The following is a 16051-nucleotide window of genomic DNA, read 5'->3' as shown; positions in this document are numbered from 1 at the left end:
AGAGATATCACCTTGCCAACAAAGGTCCGTATAGTAAAAGCTATGGTTCTCCCAGTAGTGATGTATGGAAGTGAGAGCTGGACCATAAAGAAGGCTGATCGCCGAAGAATGGATGCTTTTGAATTATGGTGCTGGAGGAGACTCTGGAGAGTCCCATGGACTGCAAGAAGATCAAACCTCTCCATTCTTAAGGAAATCAGCCCTGAGTGCTCACTGGAAGGACAGATGCTGAAGCTGAGGCTCCAATACTTTGGCCACCTCATGAGAAGAGAAGACTCCCTGGAAAAGACCCTGACAGAGGACGAGATGGTTGGATAGTGTTCTCGAGGCTACCAGCATGAATTTGACCAAACTGTGGGAGGCAATGGAAGACAGAAGTGCCTGGCGTGCTCTGGTCCAGGGGGTCACAAAGAGTCGGACACGACTAAACGACTAAACAACAACACAAGTTTCCTATGGGATCATGAAATTGTTAATGGAGCTTTGATTCTTAATGCTTCGGTGTTGGGGTGTTCAAACAGGAGGGACTGCTTTAGTTCTCACACTGCTTTCCACTCATAATAAATGGCTGCTGTTAAATCCTATGGTAAAAAAAAAAAATCAGTGGTGGAGAGGAAATTTGTGGGCAGTACGCAATCATGGTTGGATTGCATCCTGCTGTTCAAAGGTAAAAGTCACCTCATTGGCCCAACCATCACTGATCAATGCCTGAGCATCTGCTGTGCCTGCAAGAGATCTCTGGTTTGGTCCCTGGCATCTCCAGGTAGCAGAGATGGGAAGAACTTGCTGCCTAAAATTCTGGAAAGCCACAGCTGGTCAGTGTACACAATACACTGATGGACCCCAGGGTCTGGTTCAATATAAGCTTCCCCTGTTTCTACATGTGAACTGCGTGCTTCGCAGAGCACATAGTTAAGCTACGGATTCACTTCTGCAAGATGTGATGGTCATCAACTTTGATGGCTTTAAAGGAGTACTGGACAAATACAGTTATACCTCAGGTTGAAGTAGCTTCGGGATGAATATTTTTGGGTTGCGCTCCGCGGCAACGTGGAAGTAATGGAGCGTGTTACTTCTGGGTTTCACCGCTCGAGCATGCGCAGATGCTCTAAATGATGTCACGTGCGGAAGCGCCGAATCGCGACCCACACACGCAGGTTGTGTTCACTTCTGGATGTGAATGGGGCTCTGGAATGGATCCCGTTCACATCCAGAGGTACCACTGGTAAGTGGTAAGATGTAAGTCTATCGGCAGGTACAGTGGTACCTTGGGTTACATACGCTTCAGGTTACATACACTTCAGGTTACAGACTCCGCTAACCCATAAATAGTACCTCGGGTTAAGAACTTTGCTTCAGGATGAGAACAGAAATCGTGCTGCGGCGGCAGCAAGAGGCCCCATTAGCTAAAGTGGTGCTTTAGGTTAAGAACAGTTTCAGGTTAAGAACGGACCTCCAGAACGAATTAAGTTCTTAACCTGAGGTACTAGCCATAATACAGTGGTACCTTGGTTTAAGAACAGCCCTGTTTCGAACTATTCGGTATGCAAACTCCGCAAAACCAGAAGTAGTGTTCCAGTTAGCGAACTTTACCTCGGTCTATGAACGGATGCCGAACGGTTGAAGGGCACCGGCAGCGGGAGGCCCCATTAGGGAAAGCGTGCCTCTGTTTAAGAACGGCTTTGGTTTAATAATGGATTTCGGAACGGATTAAGTTCGTAAACCGAGGTACCACTGTAATAATTTTATTCTTTATACCCCGCCCATCTGGTGGGGTTTCCCCAGCCACTTTGGGCGGCTCCTGACAGAATATTAAAAACACGATCAAACATTTAAAAACTTGCCTAAACAGGGCTGCCTTCAGAGGTCTTCTAAAAGTCAGATAGTTGTTTATTTCCTTGACATCTGATGGGAGGGCGTTCCACTACCGAGAAGGCCTTCTACTTGGTTCTACTGTGCCTCCACTGTTGGCGGGAAGCAGCTTGCCCCTTGCTGCTGCTGCTGCTGGGAATACCAAGTGGGGAGAGTTCTGCTTGCAAGCTTCTCCTGGATGCGTCGCTGGCCTGATTCATCTGCAGGGCTTTTTTTAGACCAGCCTCTCCCACAACTGTAGCAAATGCACAGGCACTTGGGGAGACCTATAGGAATGGGGTGGGGTCAGGGCCGGATTTAGGTTTGAGGAGGCCCTCAGCTACTGAAGGTAATGGGGCCCTTTATATGTCCGGCTGTCCTTTGTCAACAACAAATTTGTTGAATATACAGTCATACCTCGGGTTGAATGTGCTTCAGGTTGAGCATTTTCGGGTTATGCTCTGTGGCAACCCGGAAGTAACGGAGTGCGTTACTTCCGGGTTTTGCCGCTTGCTCATGTGCAGACGCTCAAAATGACATCACCTGCATGTGCGGAAGCAGCAAAACACCACCCGCACACGTGCAAATGTGCCGTCGCTTCTTACGTTCTATTCAGGATGCAAACGGGGCTCTGGAACGGATCCTGTTCACATCCCGAGGTACCACTGTATGCTAATTTATGGACCTCATAGGTATCTCAAGCCATTTGCCCATGTGGCCGTGCAACCAGTCCATGCAGAATGTAGGCACCCTATATATAGAAAGGAGCAAGCCAGTGATATTTTAGGGAGCAGGCGGGGCCCATGACTTACATCATTGGCGCCTACACAACACAAAACACTGTTGCTGTCTGTAGGTTTTATTCTATTTGTTTTTTATTTTATCTTTTGGAAATGTACATCCAGTATTTTTTCCCGGGTTTTTTGGGGGGTTGCAAGGGAGTGGGGCCCTAATTTATAGCTTGCTTAGTTTATGCGTAAATCCGGCACTGGGTGGGGTGGCTGATGGTTCGTGGTCCTCCTCCTCTGCGGACCCGCAAGGGGATGGAGAGGGCACGCCGTGCACCGCGATCACTTCCCGGGTCTGGCGTGCGCGCTCCAGCCGCTTGCCCTCGGCCTACATCTCCCAGGCGCCTTAGGGGGGAGGCGGCGCCTGCCCTCCTGCCGCCCCGCCCAGGGCTGCCCCCTTGGCACGTGGGGGAACCGGGCGCCGCCGCGGGACTCCGGAGCCTGGTGTCCTCGGCGCGCCTCCGAGGGCGCACAGGGCGCAGCGGCGGGCGCGTCTGGGTGCCATGGGCGAGCCGGGTCCCCCCGGCGCGGAGGCGCCTCCGCCCTGGCGCCGCGGGTCTCTGGCGCTGCTCACCGACCTGTACCAGTTCACCATGGCGTACGGCTACTGGCGGAGCGGGCGGCACCGCGAGGCGGCCGCCTTCGAGCTCTTCTTCCGCCGGTGCCCCTTCCAGGGCGCCTTCGCGCTCAGCGCCGGTTTGGCCGAGTGCCTCGCCTTCCTGCGCGCCTTCCGATTCTCCCCGGCAGGTGAGCGCGGGGTGGAGGGGGGCGCAGAGACTTTGCAAGTCAAGGAAAGGGTGCAGGGGGGCGCGGGTCTGCTTCCCAGGGAAGCACTCTGCACGTGGCCAGAGGCTCCGCGCTCCAGGCAGCCGCGCAGCTGAACTGATCGATGGGGAGGAGGCGGGGAAGAAATAATAAAAATTTATTGTTTATACCTCGCCCATCTGGCTGGGTTTCCCCAGCCACTCTGGGCGGCTTCCAACAGAATACCGTCATACCTCGGGATGAATACGCTTCAGCTTAAATATTTTCGGGTTGCGCTCCGAATTAGGTAACCTTCCTAATTTGTGAGGTTCGAAGAAGGTGGTTAAACTGCTTTGTGGAGCGACTGGCTTGTGTGTTGAGCGTATGGCTCTCATGGGGCAGGTCTGACTTCCTGGGTTGCAGGATTTGTCCTGCCAAGTGAAAGGGGAGCTAATTCTCAGCTGTGTTGAGAGCAACCTTGCCGGGTCCACTTCTGCTCTGCACATAGCTGGGTAATGGACTCCCTTTTCCCATAGGACTTAAGAACCACATGTAACTCAAAAGTCTGCATGTTTTTACAGCACATGCAAGAGCTGATCTTGCAAAAGAGGTCAGTTCAAAAGCATGCCAGTGCAAGTAGATAAATAGGTACCGCTCTGGCAGGAAGGTAAATGGCGTTTCCGTGCACTGCTCTGGTTCGCCAGAAGCGGCTTAGTCATGCTGGCCACATGACCTGAAAGCTGTCTGCGGAGAAACGTTGGCTCCCTTGGCCAGTAAAGCGAGATGAGCGCCGCAACCCCAGAGTCGTCCGCGACTGGACTTAACTGTCAGGGGTCCCTTTACCTTTAAAGATGGTCTGTGGAAGCAGAGCATGTGACCACTGTGGCCCTGATCCACACCACACCCCGCTCTTTCCTCTCCAGCTCTTTTTCAAGTGCGGCCTGACATTTTCCCATTTGGCAGACGCCAGACCATGTGCTGGGATGCGGGTGGCGCTGTGGGTAAAAGCCTCAGCGCCTAGGACTTGCCGATCAAAAGGTCGGCGGTTCGAATCCCCGCGGCGGGGTGCACTCCCGTCGTTCGGTCCCAGCGCCTGCCAACCTAGCAGTTCGAAAGCACCTCCGGGTGCAAGTAGATAAATAGGGACCGCTTACTAGCGGGAAGGTAAACGGCGTTTCCGTGTGCGGCTCTGGCTCGCCAGATGCAGCTGGCCACGTGACCCGGAAGTGTCTCCGGACAGCGCTGGCCCCCGGCCTCTTGAGTGAGATGAGCGCACAACCCTAGAGTCTGTCAAGACTGGCCCAAACGGGCAGGGGTACCTTTACCTTTAGACCATGTGCTAAGTGAAACATTTACTTCGCCAGAGTGTAAAGGCATTTCCCTGGGCTTTGCAGATATTTCCTGATGTCTCTGGGTTTCCCGAGGGCTTCTGGCATCTTTCCCTGCTAACCTTTGATCAGCAGGGGAGAAAGAACCTGCTCTCTCTGTGAATTTCCATAACTTGGAACTGGGAATGGAGGTGGCAAGGGAGAAGAGAGGAGAAGAGGCTGTGCTTGACTGAAATTTGGGCGTGGGAAACAGGAATGAGTCTAGCTACGCAGCAAAGGCTGTTTGTGTGTGTACATAATTACGGTTTTACCTCCTTTGACACCTAACCCATGCGCTGTCTCTGTCACAGCCTTGTGGACCGAGTTAAAATCCTGATAACCCGTTCATCTAAAAACACCAGAAAATTATCTCTCTTTGAAAGTGGTATCTCAGACTTTGCTTACAGACTTAGTCCAGTATCAGTTCAACAGAATTTTCTGTGTACAGTGGTACCTCAGGTTACATACGCTTCAGGTTACATACGTGTAATGGTTCTAGGGGTTGCTCGTGCGTAAGCCTGTGCCAACACCTGGCTGGGTTGCCTAAGTGAACCTTTCCTGTCCGGAGAGCCACTCACCCGTGGCTGTCTCAATCGCTGGCAGAATCCGTCAGTGGGCGTTTCTTAAACTTCTTCCAACAAAGAAGTTCTTTGACGCCCAGTCTCCTCCTACTCTCCCTGCGCGGAAGCCTTCTGCACAAGGAAGGCGTAGGCAGCGGAGGACCCTTCCTCTCCCCGCTGGTCCCCGGCAAGGAGTCATGTGACCGCCTCTCTGATTCCCCCATCTGCCCCCCTTCTCCACTGGAGCTACGCTAATTCCCTTCCCCAGAAGATGGGCTGCTTCTCCCAATCCCGGGACGCTCTCTGGGATCCCTCTGGAGCTTGCTCGCTCCCTCTGGCACTGATGGCAGTTCCCTGTCAATACGCTTCAGGTTACAGACTCCGCTAACCCAAAAATAGTGTTTCAGGTTAAGAACTTTGCTTCAGGATGAGAACAGAAATTGTGCTCCGGTGGCGCGGCAGCAGCAGGAGGCCCCATTAGCTAAAGTGGTGCTTCAGGTTAAGAACAGTTTCAGGTTAAGAACAGACCTCCGGAACAAATTAGTTACTTAACCCGAGGTACCACTGTATTATCTTAAACAGATTTTCTCCCCCAACCAACCATACTCATTTATTATATGCTTTATATATCTTTTCTGTTTGTTTGTGGTCCTTCCTGCCAGCCAGCCACGCATCAAAAACCCCTCCTCATATTTTTGTTTTTAATATTGGATGTTTTGTTATGTTTTTATGTGTGTGGGAAACAAACAACTCAGAGTAGCTGGGGCAACCCAGACACATGGGCTGGGGTATATATAATAAAATAATGAAATTGTTGTTGTTCAATCATAGAATCTTAGAGTTGGAAGGGACCCACGGGGTCATCTTGTCCAACCCCCTCAATGCACCCCCTGCACGGATGTTGTTTCACCAGTGACTCTGTCATGCCAAGTTCTTGTTTTGAAGGCAGCCCTGTTTAGGGAAGCTTTTAATGTTTGATGCATTAGTGTATTTTAATATTTTGTTGGAAGCTGCCCAGAGTGGCTGGGAAAGCCCAGCCAGATGGGCGGGGCATAAATAATAATAATAATAATAATAATAATAATAATAATTACTACTACTACTACTACTACTACTACTTGTTCACACCGTGTAGCCTGGTGCCGGAGTCCCCGTTGTCATCCTGTGGCTCTAGAGCAGGGGTCAGCAAACACTTCGACCAGCGGGCCGGCTCACTGTTGTTGTTGTTGTTGTTGTTGTTGTTGTTATTAAATTTTATTTATACCCCGCCCTCCCCACCTAAAACCGGGCTCAGGGGCGGCTAACACCAGTATAAAACAATTGATTGAAATACAACTTAAAAACAAGATTAAAATACAACATTAAAATGCAGCCTTATTTCAGTAGGAACTCAAATCAAAAACTTTTTTTGGGGGGGGGGTGAAAACGTCAAATCTTCCCCAGGGCTAACTGTCCAGACTGGTCCTATGTGGCCCAGAAAAAAGCCAGGGAAGTCCCCAAAGAGGAGTTCCATCACAGAAGAAGAAAGGAAAAAGGAAAGAGGGGAAGGGGATCAAGTTGATTCCAAGCCAAAGGCCAGGCGGAACAACTCTGTCTTACAGGCCCTGCGGAAAGAAATCAGATCCTGCAGGGCCCTGGTCTCATGAGACAGAGCGTTCCACCAGGCCAGGGCCAGTGTTGAAAAGCCCCTGGCTCTGGCTGAGGCTAATCTGACTTCCTTAGGGCCCGGGACCTCTAGGGTGTTGCTATTTATGGACCTTAAGGTCCTCCGCAGGGCAGACCCACAGGACAGGTGGTCCCGTAGGTACGAGGGTCCTCTAAGGAAGAGAGGGAGGGACAGGTGGGATACATGCCCATGTGGCTCCTCCACGTTACACAGAGACGTCTTAGAATCATAGAATCCTAGAGTTGGAAGAGACCACAAGGGCCATCGAGTCCAACCCCCTGCCAAGCAGGAAACACCACCAGAGCACTCCTGGCATATGGTTGTCAAGCCTCTGCTTAAAGACCTCCAAAGAAGGAGACTCCACCACACTCCTTGGCAGCAAATTCCACTGTCGAACAGCTCTTACTGTCAGGAAGTTCTTCCTAATGTTTAGGTGGAATCTTCTTTCTTGTAGTTTGGATCCATTGCTCCGTGTCCGCTTCTCTGGAGCAGCAGAAAACAACCTTTCTCCCTTCTCTATATGACATCCTTTTATATATTTGAACATGGCTATCATATCACCCCTTAACCTCCTCTTCTCCAGGCTAAACATGCCCAGCTCCCTTAGCCGTTCCTCATAAGGCATCGTTTCCAGGCCTTTGACCATTTTGGTTGCCCTCCTCTGGACACGTTCCAGTTTGTCAGTGTCCTTCTTGAACTGTGGTGACCAGAACTGGACACAGAATACAGTGGCACTATTACTTCCCTTGATCTAGATGCTATACTCCTATTGATGCAGCCCAGAATTGCATTGGCTTTTTTAGCTGCCGCGTCACACTGTTTCTTAGGAACATCAGAAGGGCCTGCTGATTCAGGCCAGCGGCCCGTCTAGTCCAGCATCCTTTTCTCACAGTGGCCTGTAGGAAACCTGCAAGCGGTACCCGAGCTCACGAGCATCTCTCCCCTCCTGCGGTTTCCAGCAACGGGTATTCAGAAGCATCACTGCCTCCAACTGTGGAGTTAGAAGATAGCCATCCTGGCTAAGCAGCCATCCATAGCCCTCTCCTCTGTGATTTTTTCCAGTCCTCTTTTCAAGCCATTTACCGTATTTTTCGCTCCATAAGACACACCTGACTATAAGACGCATCTAGTTTTTAGAGGAGGAAGGGGGGAAAGCCCTGTTTTTTTGAGGATCAGTTCACAGTTGTGCATCTTCTTTTGCAAAGGGGAAAAGCCCCGTTTTTTGAGGATCAGCTCAAAAGTTGTTGAGCTTACTTTGCAAAGGGGGAAAAAGTCCTGTTTTTATGGGGTTCAACTCACAGTTCTGCAGCTTCTTTAGGAAAGGAAAGGGAGCCGTTTCTACAGTTTCCAGACAGATAATCTAATCAGCCAGTCACACGTCGCTGGGGAAACAAACAGCCTCCGCCTGCAGAACATTCAACAGTGGAGGCCTGGGTCAAGGGGCCGGAAAGGGAGCCAGCGATCAACCACACATAAGACGCACAGACACTTCCCCCTTTTAGGAGGAAAAAAGTGTGTCTTATGGAGCGAAAAATACGGTAGGTTGCTGGCACTCCCTTCCTCCTGTGGCAGGGAGTTCCACAGGTTAACTGTGCTGCAAGCAGTGCTTTCTTCTGCCTGCCCTGATTCCCCCAAATCTTCATCCCCGCTCGCGGCTTCACATTGTGATTCAGCTGGGATTTGTCCTTCTGCTGGTTGCATCACATCCCAGCACGAGTTTCTTCCCTTTGTGGTTTGGGCTGTTGTTGACTGGACGATGTTAACAAAGCCCAGGGCCATGGATGAGTAGAAAAATAATGAGGTTGGGTTTTGTAAACAGAACAGATAAAAAAAACAATGAAGGCCTGGCAAACAGAGATCGTCTGAAAGTATTTAGGGTGTGTGTGTGTGTTATTGTGGCTTTTTTTGTGCGTCTGAGAGCACTCGTCCCCATGGTTTTATGTATTATAATTTTTATTAAATTTCTAAAATTTCACATTTTGACTTCAAATCAAATAATTACATTGCTGAAATCATTTAATGTGTCAATACGAATGGGAGTTGTTAATATTGCAGTTGCTGTATAAGGGATTGTTATTTTGCCTTGAGTGTAATGGAAATTACGTAATAAGATTTTGGGATGCAGGAATAAAGTAAATTGTCAAACCATCAATACTAGCATGTGGGGCCCACCTAAGTTTTATAATTTGGCCTCTGTATGATTGGTATTAGTAATTGTATTATAATTTGGCATTGTTATAATGAGGCTATTATTGGATCATTGTAATTGAAAACTAATAATAATAATAACAATAACATTAACAACAACGTTGCTTTGTAAACTGACTTCTGACCCATACCTCCAGGTTCATATATCAGACTCTTATCTATTACAGAAATCTCTCTAATACAATTACTTCTTCATTTTTCTCCCTTTGCTCCCATCTCTAATGCTGCCCGCAATTTCATTTTGCTATAATGCTTTTCCAAACAGGACAAGAAGGGCCTCCAAAACACTTGTCCCCCTGTATATGTGCTTGTTCATTTTGCTGCTCTTTGCTGTAACAGAATCTCGGAAGAGAATTAGCAAGAGGTCTATAATGCAAAAATACGATGTAACGGTAAAGGAACCCCTGACCGTTAGGTCCAGTCGTGGCCGACTCTGGGGTTGCAGCGCTCATCTCGCTTTACTGGCTGAGGGAGCTGGCGTACAGCTTTCGGGTCATGTGGCCAGCAGGACTAAGCCGCTTCTGGCGAACCAGAGCAGCGCACGAAAACGCCGTTTACCTTCCCGCCAGAGCGGTACCTATTTATCTACTTGCACTTTGTCGTGCTTTCAAACTGCTAGGTTGGCAAGAGCAGGAACCGAGCAATGGGAGCTAACCCCGTCACGGGGATTCAAACTGCTGACCTTCTGATCGGCAAGTCCTAGGCTCTGTGGTTTAATCCACAGCACCACCCAACCAAAAGGCAAACACCAAAACCATCACCTCTAAAACCCCAACCATATCAACACCCACATGCCTAAGAGAATAGGAACACCTTCACCCAGTGAAAAGCTAGCAATTTATATACATTTGTACCTTGGAAGTTGAACGGAATCCATTCTGGAAGTCCATTCGACTTCCAAAACGTTCGGAAACCAAAGCGCAGCTTCTGATTGGCTGTCGGAAGCTCCAATCGGAAGCCCCGACGGATGTTTGGCTTCCAAAAATAGTTTGCAAACCGGAGCAGTCACTTCCGGGTTTGTGGCGTTCGGGAGCCAAAACGCTTGAGAACTAGGCTGTTCGAAAACCAGGGTATGATTGTACAGGTTTCTGGAGGTGTGACAGGATTGGGCAAGGAGGTCTTAAGCTGCATCCTAACTCGGTTCAGCTCAGTCAAATGCTACCTGGAGAAAAAGGTAGCGTCAGTGGATCTCTTATTTTAAAGGCTCAGGTTTTTTCCTCCTCTGATAGGCTTGGCCCAGCTCCTTGCTCCTGAACAGGGTTTGGATCTGAAGTGAGTTTTCTCCAGCTTCTGTTGCAAAGGGTTGCTGCCTTAAAGCGACTGATCACGTGATGCTCGATATAAAAATCTGCTTCTGCTAACACCATTTTAAAGAAAATAGCTGCTGGGAAAGCCGAAAGGGTGTTTAGTTTTGGTTTTTTTAAAACGCTTTCAGCTTTTCTGGGCATCGTCCCTTTTCCTTCAAACCGTCCCATGGAAACTTCCCCTGTCGCTCACAGTTTCTTCGTGTGAATCCTTCCTTTCCAGACATCGAGTATCTTGAATCTGTCTTTCCCGCTACCACAGAGAAAGCTTTCTTCGATTACCTGCGCACGGTGGATGCGTCCGAAGTTTCCGTCTCCGCCGCCCCAGAGGGATCCGTTGTCTTCGCCAGGGTGGGTGTTTTCAAGGAGTAGTTTCTGCCTGCGAGGTGTTGAGCGGACAAAGGCGTTTGGGGCCGCACATCAAGAACCTCTCGCATCGCACACACAAACTCACAAAGGCATCTTCAGACCTGATAGGAAATGCATGTTTGCACATCTGGTGGGTGGGACCAATCGTCTTTGCTGAAATTGTCAATTTTAGTCAGCTTGTGGTGGTTATAGTAATCCATGTGCTAATTGTTTCTGTTTGCATTCATATTTCAGAACATGTTGTCTAATGATTTGTGTTGCTTTAAATAGTGGTGGTTTTTTTAAAGATATTTTTATAACGTTGCAAATTGCCTAGTTATATTATTACTATTATTATTTCTTACATTTATTTGCCACCTTTTCCTTCAAGGATTTCAAGATTCTCCCCCACCTCCCATTTACTCCTCACAACATCCCTGTGAGGTAGGCTAGTCTGAGAGGCAGTGATTGACTCCAAGGTGAGCTTCATAGCTGGATTTGTCTCCCAGGTCCTAGTCTGACACTCTAAGCATTCTGGCTTTCTTTGAGCTTACGAGGGATTATATATCAATTAATATTTTTTGTTCTCGAAGCTACCAGCATGAGTTTGACCAAACTGCGGGAGGCAGTGGAAGACAGGAGGGCCTGGCCTGCTCTGGTCCAGGGGGTCACGAAGAGCCGGACACGACTAAACGACTCAACAACAACAAATATTTTTTGCTGCAAATTCGGGGGGGGGGGGAGGGAAAGCACCATGTTTTTCGCCCCATAAGACGCACCTGACCATAAGACGCACCTAGTTTTTAGAGGGGACATGCAAGGGAAAAAATATTCTTTAAAGGGAGCTCTGAGCAGAGCTTGTATGCACCCCAGGCTCTGCTCAGCGCTCCCTTAAAAAAAATTTCCCCCTTGCATTCCCCCTCTAAAATCCAGTCAGTCCCTTCTCTCTCCTCCGGGAAAAGCCCCCAAGAGCAGCGTGGAGCGTGTGTGTGGCTCTTGGGGGTTTTTCCCGCCTGCCTCCTGCCTGCATTCGCTCCATAAGATGCACACACATTTCCCCTTACTTTTTAGGAGAGGAAAAGTGTGTCTTACGGAGCGAAAAATACGGTATGCATTTCTGCCCTTTGTTACCTAAGTACTTTTAACAAAAGGTGCTTCCTTTTAAAACTTCACCTGAAGGAGCCTTCAGATGCAGAAGAGACAGGCCTGTAGGGGGTGATGCATGGAGTTCTCTAAAACCGTAGCAAAAAATGGCAGGTCCTGATTGGTTGCAAAGGAGTTCTATGATACAGGTGTGTTTCTGAATTCCTTCCTGTAGGTGCCGGTGCTGCAGGTGAAGGGTCCCTTGCTGGTGATACAGCTTCTAGAGACCACCCTGCTGTGTTTGGTGAACTACGCCAGGTGAGGATGTGAGCGGGGGCCAGAGGACCTCCTTTTCTTCTGGCCTCTGTGTTTTGGTTAACACTGACGGCAGGATCTTGTTAGAATTCCTGCTCCGTGATTGCAGTCATGGGATTGTTGTCTATCACGTGACGGTGTGTGTTTTGACTCCACAGAGTGGGAAGTGACGGAGACAGGATGTTTGTGTTACTGTGTTCCGTGAAGTGGGACTGTTGTCGTTTGTTTTTTCTCTTTGCTGTCTGATGCTAGAGAGAGAGGGAGCCATGTTGCAGTGCTTCTCCGTGTGTGTTTATATGTAAATAAAGTAGATTAGCCAAAATGCTGAGCTGCTGAGGTCTGTCACACATGATGCGCAAACTCTGCGGATCCCTAAGTGTGCCGGTGTCGGTTGGCATCGGTTGCTGTGATGTTCAGGCAGAAGAAAGCTTGTGAAGCTCCCAAACAATCCACCAGGAGGGAGAGAACATGCCAGTCGGGCGTGTGTCTCTGCTAAGGTCCTACTTGAGCGTAGGCCGAACTCCTGACAGATCTGTCGTGCTGAGACTATAATTGGTGCACATCGCCCCTGTGGACTCTGGACTTGGGGGTATGGAGTGGCAGGGAAATTCTCCTAGAGGCTGCTTGGCAGGTTGCCAGTTTCCTACATGGAAGTCGCTTCCCGCAAGTGGAAGACAAAGGAGCCCTCTGGAGCAGAGGGGGCAATGCTCAACGCTTCTGCACATTTAAAAAATTGCTGTGTTCGCAGCACTGTTGTGAATTCTGTGTGTGGGTTTGCAACCGGTGAAGCAGGCTTCCATTAGGCCTGGGGGGCAGCGCATTTTCCAAAGGACTGGAGATGTCATAAGGTAAAGGTAAAGGGACCCCTGACCATTAGGTCCAGTCATGGCTGACTCTGGGGTTGCGGCACTCATCTCACTTTATTGGCCGAGGGAGCCGGCGTACCACTTCCAGGTCATGTGGCCAGCATGACTAAGCCGCTTCTGACGAACCAGAGCAGCGCACGGAAACACCGTTTACCTTCCCGCTGGAGTGGTACCTATTTATCTACTTGCACTTTGACGTGCTTTCGAACTGCTAGGTTGGCAGGAGCAGGGACCAAGCAACGGGAGCTCACCCTGTTGCGGGGATTCAAGCCGCCGACCTTCTGATTGGCAAGCCCTAGGCTCTGTGGTTTAACCCACAGCGCCACCCGCGTCCCCGGAGATGTCATAATTGGACGCAAATGTCTATCTAGAGATGCATCGAGGATTTTGTGGGACTGTGTGGAGAACAGGGAGGGCGCATTCAAACATTCGCCCATCCGAACTTTAGGAAAACAGTTTTTCTGGATCGAACACACAGCCCAGCCATGCTTTCCCTCTTGGAGGTTTTCCCCCTTTCACTTGGTGTCCCTCAGCCATGCAGATGTTATGGACTCCAGTACCCATCACTCCCAGCCAGTGGGGCCAGAGGGTCAGGGATGATGGGGGTCGTGTTCCGGCAGGCATCCAAGAGGGCACCACGTTGGGGAGTCCTGCTCTCTCTAGCCCAGCCTTTCTCAACCTGTGGGTCCCCAGATGATGTTGAAGTACAACTCCCATCACCCCTAGCTAGCAAGGCCAGAGCTCAGGGATGATGGGAGTTGTAGTCCAACAACATCTGGGGGCCCGCAGGTTGAGAACCGCTGCAGACACTCTTTCTAATGTGCACTTCATCCGAAATCAAAAAAGGAATTGTTCCTAGAAAAATCCCAGCAGTGCATTAAGGAAACCCTCTGCTGTGTTGGAAAGCAATAAAAGGATCGGTTAATATTCAACCTGAATTTTCCTCCTTGCAGCCTCGTCGCTACGAATGCTGCCCGATTCCGGCTCATAGCAGGCCCGGACAAGAAACTCATGGAGATGGGGCTGCGTCGTGCGCAGGGACCGGACGGGGGCCTCTCTGCATCCAAGTATACCTATGTGGGGGGTAGGTTCTGACTCGTGACTCGCCCTTCGCTGGCCACTAGGCGGCACCACCTGCCTTGCCCTTGCTGCTGTCACCAGAGACTTCCTTTTGGGGTTTGGTCTCTGCCCATACCGACACCACGAGGATCCAAAGAGCTCGTAAGCCAGGTTTGGGAAACATCTGGGGACTTCTGGATGTTGCTGGACTCCAGCTCCCATCAGCTGCAACTTAGGTGGCCAGTGGTTCAAGGATGATGGGATTTGTAGTCCAGAAACGTCAGAAAGGCTGCAGGGTCTCTGTCCCTACTGTAAGGGAAGGAGTCATGCTTGGAGATTTGAGGTGGAAACCTGCAGCAGGATGGGGGAGACTGGTTGGGTTTGGATATGGGGTCTGATGGATTCGGGGCAGGGTTCATTGCAGAAGCCCTTGAGCTGAGCAGAAAACAGACTGGTCCCCTTAGTTTTAGCTGCTCTTCCTGAGATTTTAATCCTTCCCCCTTTAAACCCTGAAAATAACAGCACTCATTCACAGTTACGGTCACAATTAGTTTTTTCCCCCCTTTGTTTTCTGCATCTTGTTGACTTTTTGCAGATATATTCTCAAAATTTTATATGTCTGTATTAAATAAGCAACCCTGAAAAAGGAGGCCCAAACCCCAAAGCCTTCAAGTCATACCTCAAGACTCGACAGCTGCACCTCTTATGAAGAAGACTTTTCCTTCCCAAATGCATCCTTCCTATTTTCTCCTATCATGGGTGAAAACAGTACACTGCGATCGCAGTCAACTTGTGTGATTTCAGCTAAGAGAGAGATAGTAGTAGTAGTAGTAATAATAATAATAATAATAATAATAATAATAATAATAATAATAATAATAAATTTATTATTTATACCCCGTACATCTGGCAGAGTTTCCCCAGCCTCTCTGGGTGGCTTCCAACAAAGTATTAAAATACAGTGGTCTGTTAAACATTAAAACCTTCCCCAAACAGGGCTGCCTTCAGAGGTCTTCTAAAAGTTTGGTAGTTTTTTATTTCCTTGACATCTGCTGGGAGGGTGTTCTACAGGGCAGGCGCCACTACCAAGAAGGCCCTCTGCCTGGTTCCCTGTAACCTCACTTCTCATAGGGAGGGAACCGCCAGAAGCCCTTGGAGCTGGACCTCAGTGTCCAGGCAGACCGATGGGGGTGGAGACACTCCTTCAGGTCTACTGGGCCAAGGCTGTTTAGGGCTTTAAAGGTCAGCACCAACACTTTGAATTGTGCTCAGAAACGTACTGAGAGCCAATGTAGGTCTTTCAAGACCAGTGTTATGTGGTCTTGGCGGCTGCCCCCAGTCACCAGTCTAGCTGCCGCATTCTGGATTAGTTGTAGTTTCCGGGTCACCTTCAAAGGTAGCCCCACGTCGAGCGCATTGCAGTAGTCCAAGCGAGAGATAACCAGAGCATGTACCACTCTGGCGAGACAGTCTGCGGGCAGGGAGGGTCTCATCCTGCGTACCAGATGGAGCTGGTAGACAGCCGCCCTGGACACAGAATTAACCTGCGCCTCCATGGACAGCTGTGAGTCCAAAATGACTCCCACGCTGTGCACCTGGTCCTTCAGGGGCACAGTTACCCCATTCAGGACCAGGGAGTCCCCCACACCCGTGATAGCCTATGCTTACCCGTGGAGGCTCACTTCCGATTTGGTTCCTGCTGAAGGCCTGGTGGAAATGGGTCCTGGGAACCATGCAGGCCCCCGCAAACCTGACACGAGTCCCTTCTCTTCCAGGGTTCGATTTTACCAGCAACGTCCTCGCCGGGAAGCTCTATGGGATTCCAGTGCGGGGAACTGTAGCGCATTCTTACATCTTGTCCTTCACCTCGCTGGCTGAGGTGAACCCGCGGG

General features: G+C 49.7%; 1 protein-coding gene across 2 annotated transcripts in view; it reads left to right on the top strand.

Moving 5' to 3' along the window:
* Positions 1-3031: 3031 nt before the first annotated feature.
* Positions 3032-16051, top strand: part of NAPRT (nicotinate phosphoribosyltransferase) — a 28485-nt gene continuing 15465 nt past the window's right edge. Inside the window, exons 1-5 of one of the 2 annotated variants that reach the window (XM_077932683.1) lie at positions 3032-3386; positions 10712-10839; positions 12155-12237; positions 14054-14184; positions 15935-16050. In XM_077932683.1, the coding sequence (XP_077788809.1) occupies positions 3143-3386; positions 10712-10839; positions 12155-12237; positions 14054-14184; positions 15935-16050 (702 nt within the window). In that variant the 5' untranslated portion in view covers positions 3032-3142. The remainder of the gene's footprint in view (positions 3387-10711; positions 10840-12154; positions 12238-14053; positions 14185-15934; position 16051) is intronic. The other variant, XM_028736030.2, reaches the window with a different exon arrangement.

Source organism: Podarcis muralis, chromosome 8, assembly GCF_964188315.1.
Source record: "Podarcis muralis chromosome 8, rPodMur119.hap1.1, whole genome shotgun sequence".
NCBI classification, from domain to species: Eukaryota; Metazoa; Chordata; class Lepidosauria; order Squamata; family Lacertidae; genus Podarcis; species Podarcis muralis.
Note: the sequence above shows the minus strand (reverse complement) of the source record. Positions and strands in the feature narration are given on the sequence as shown.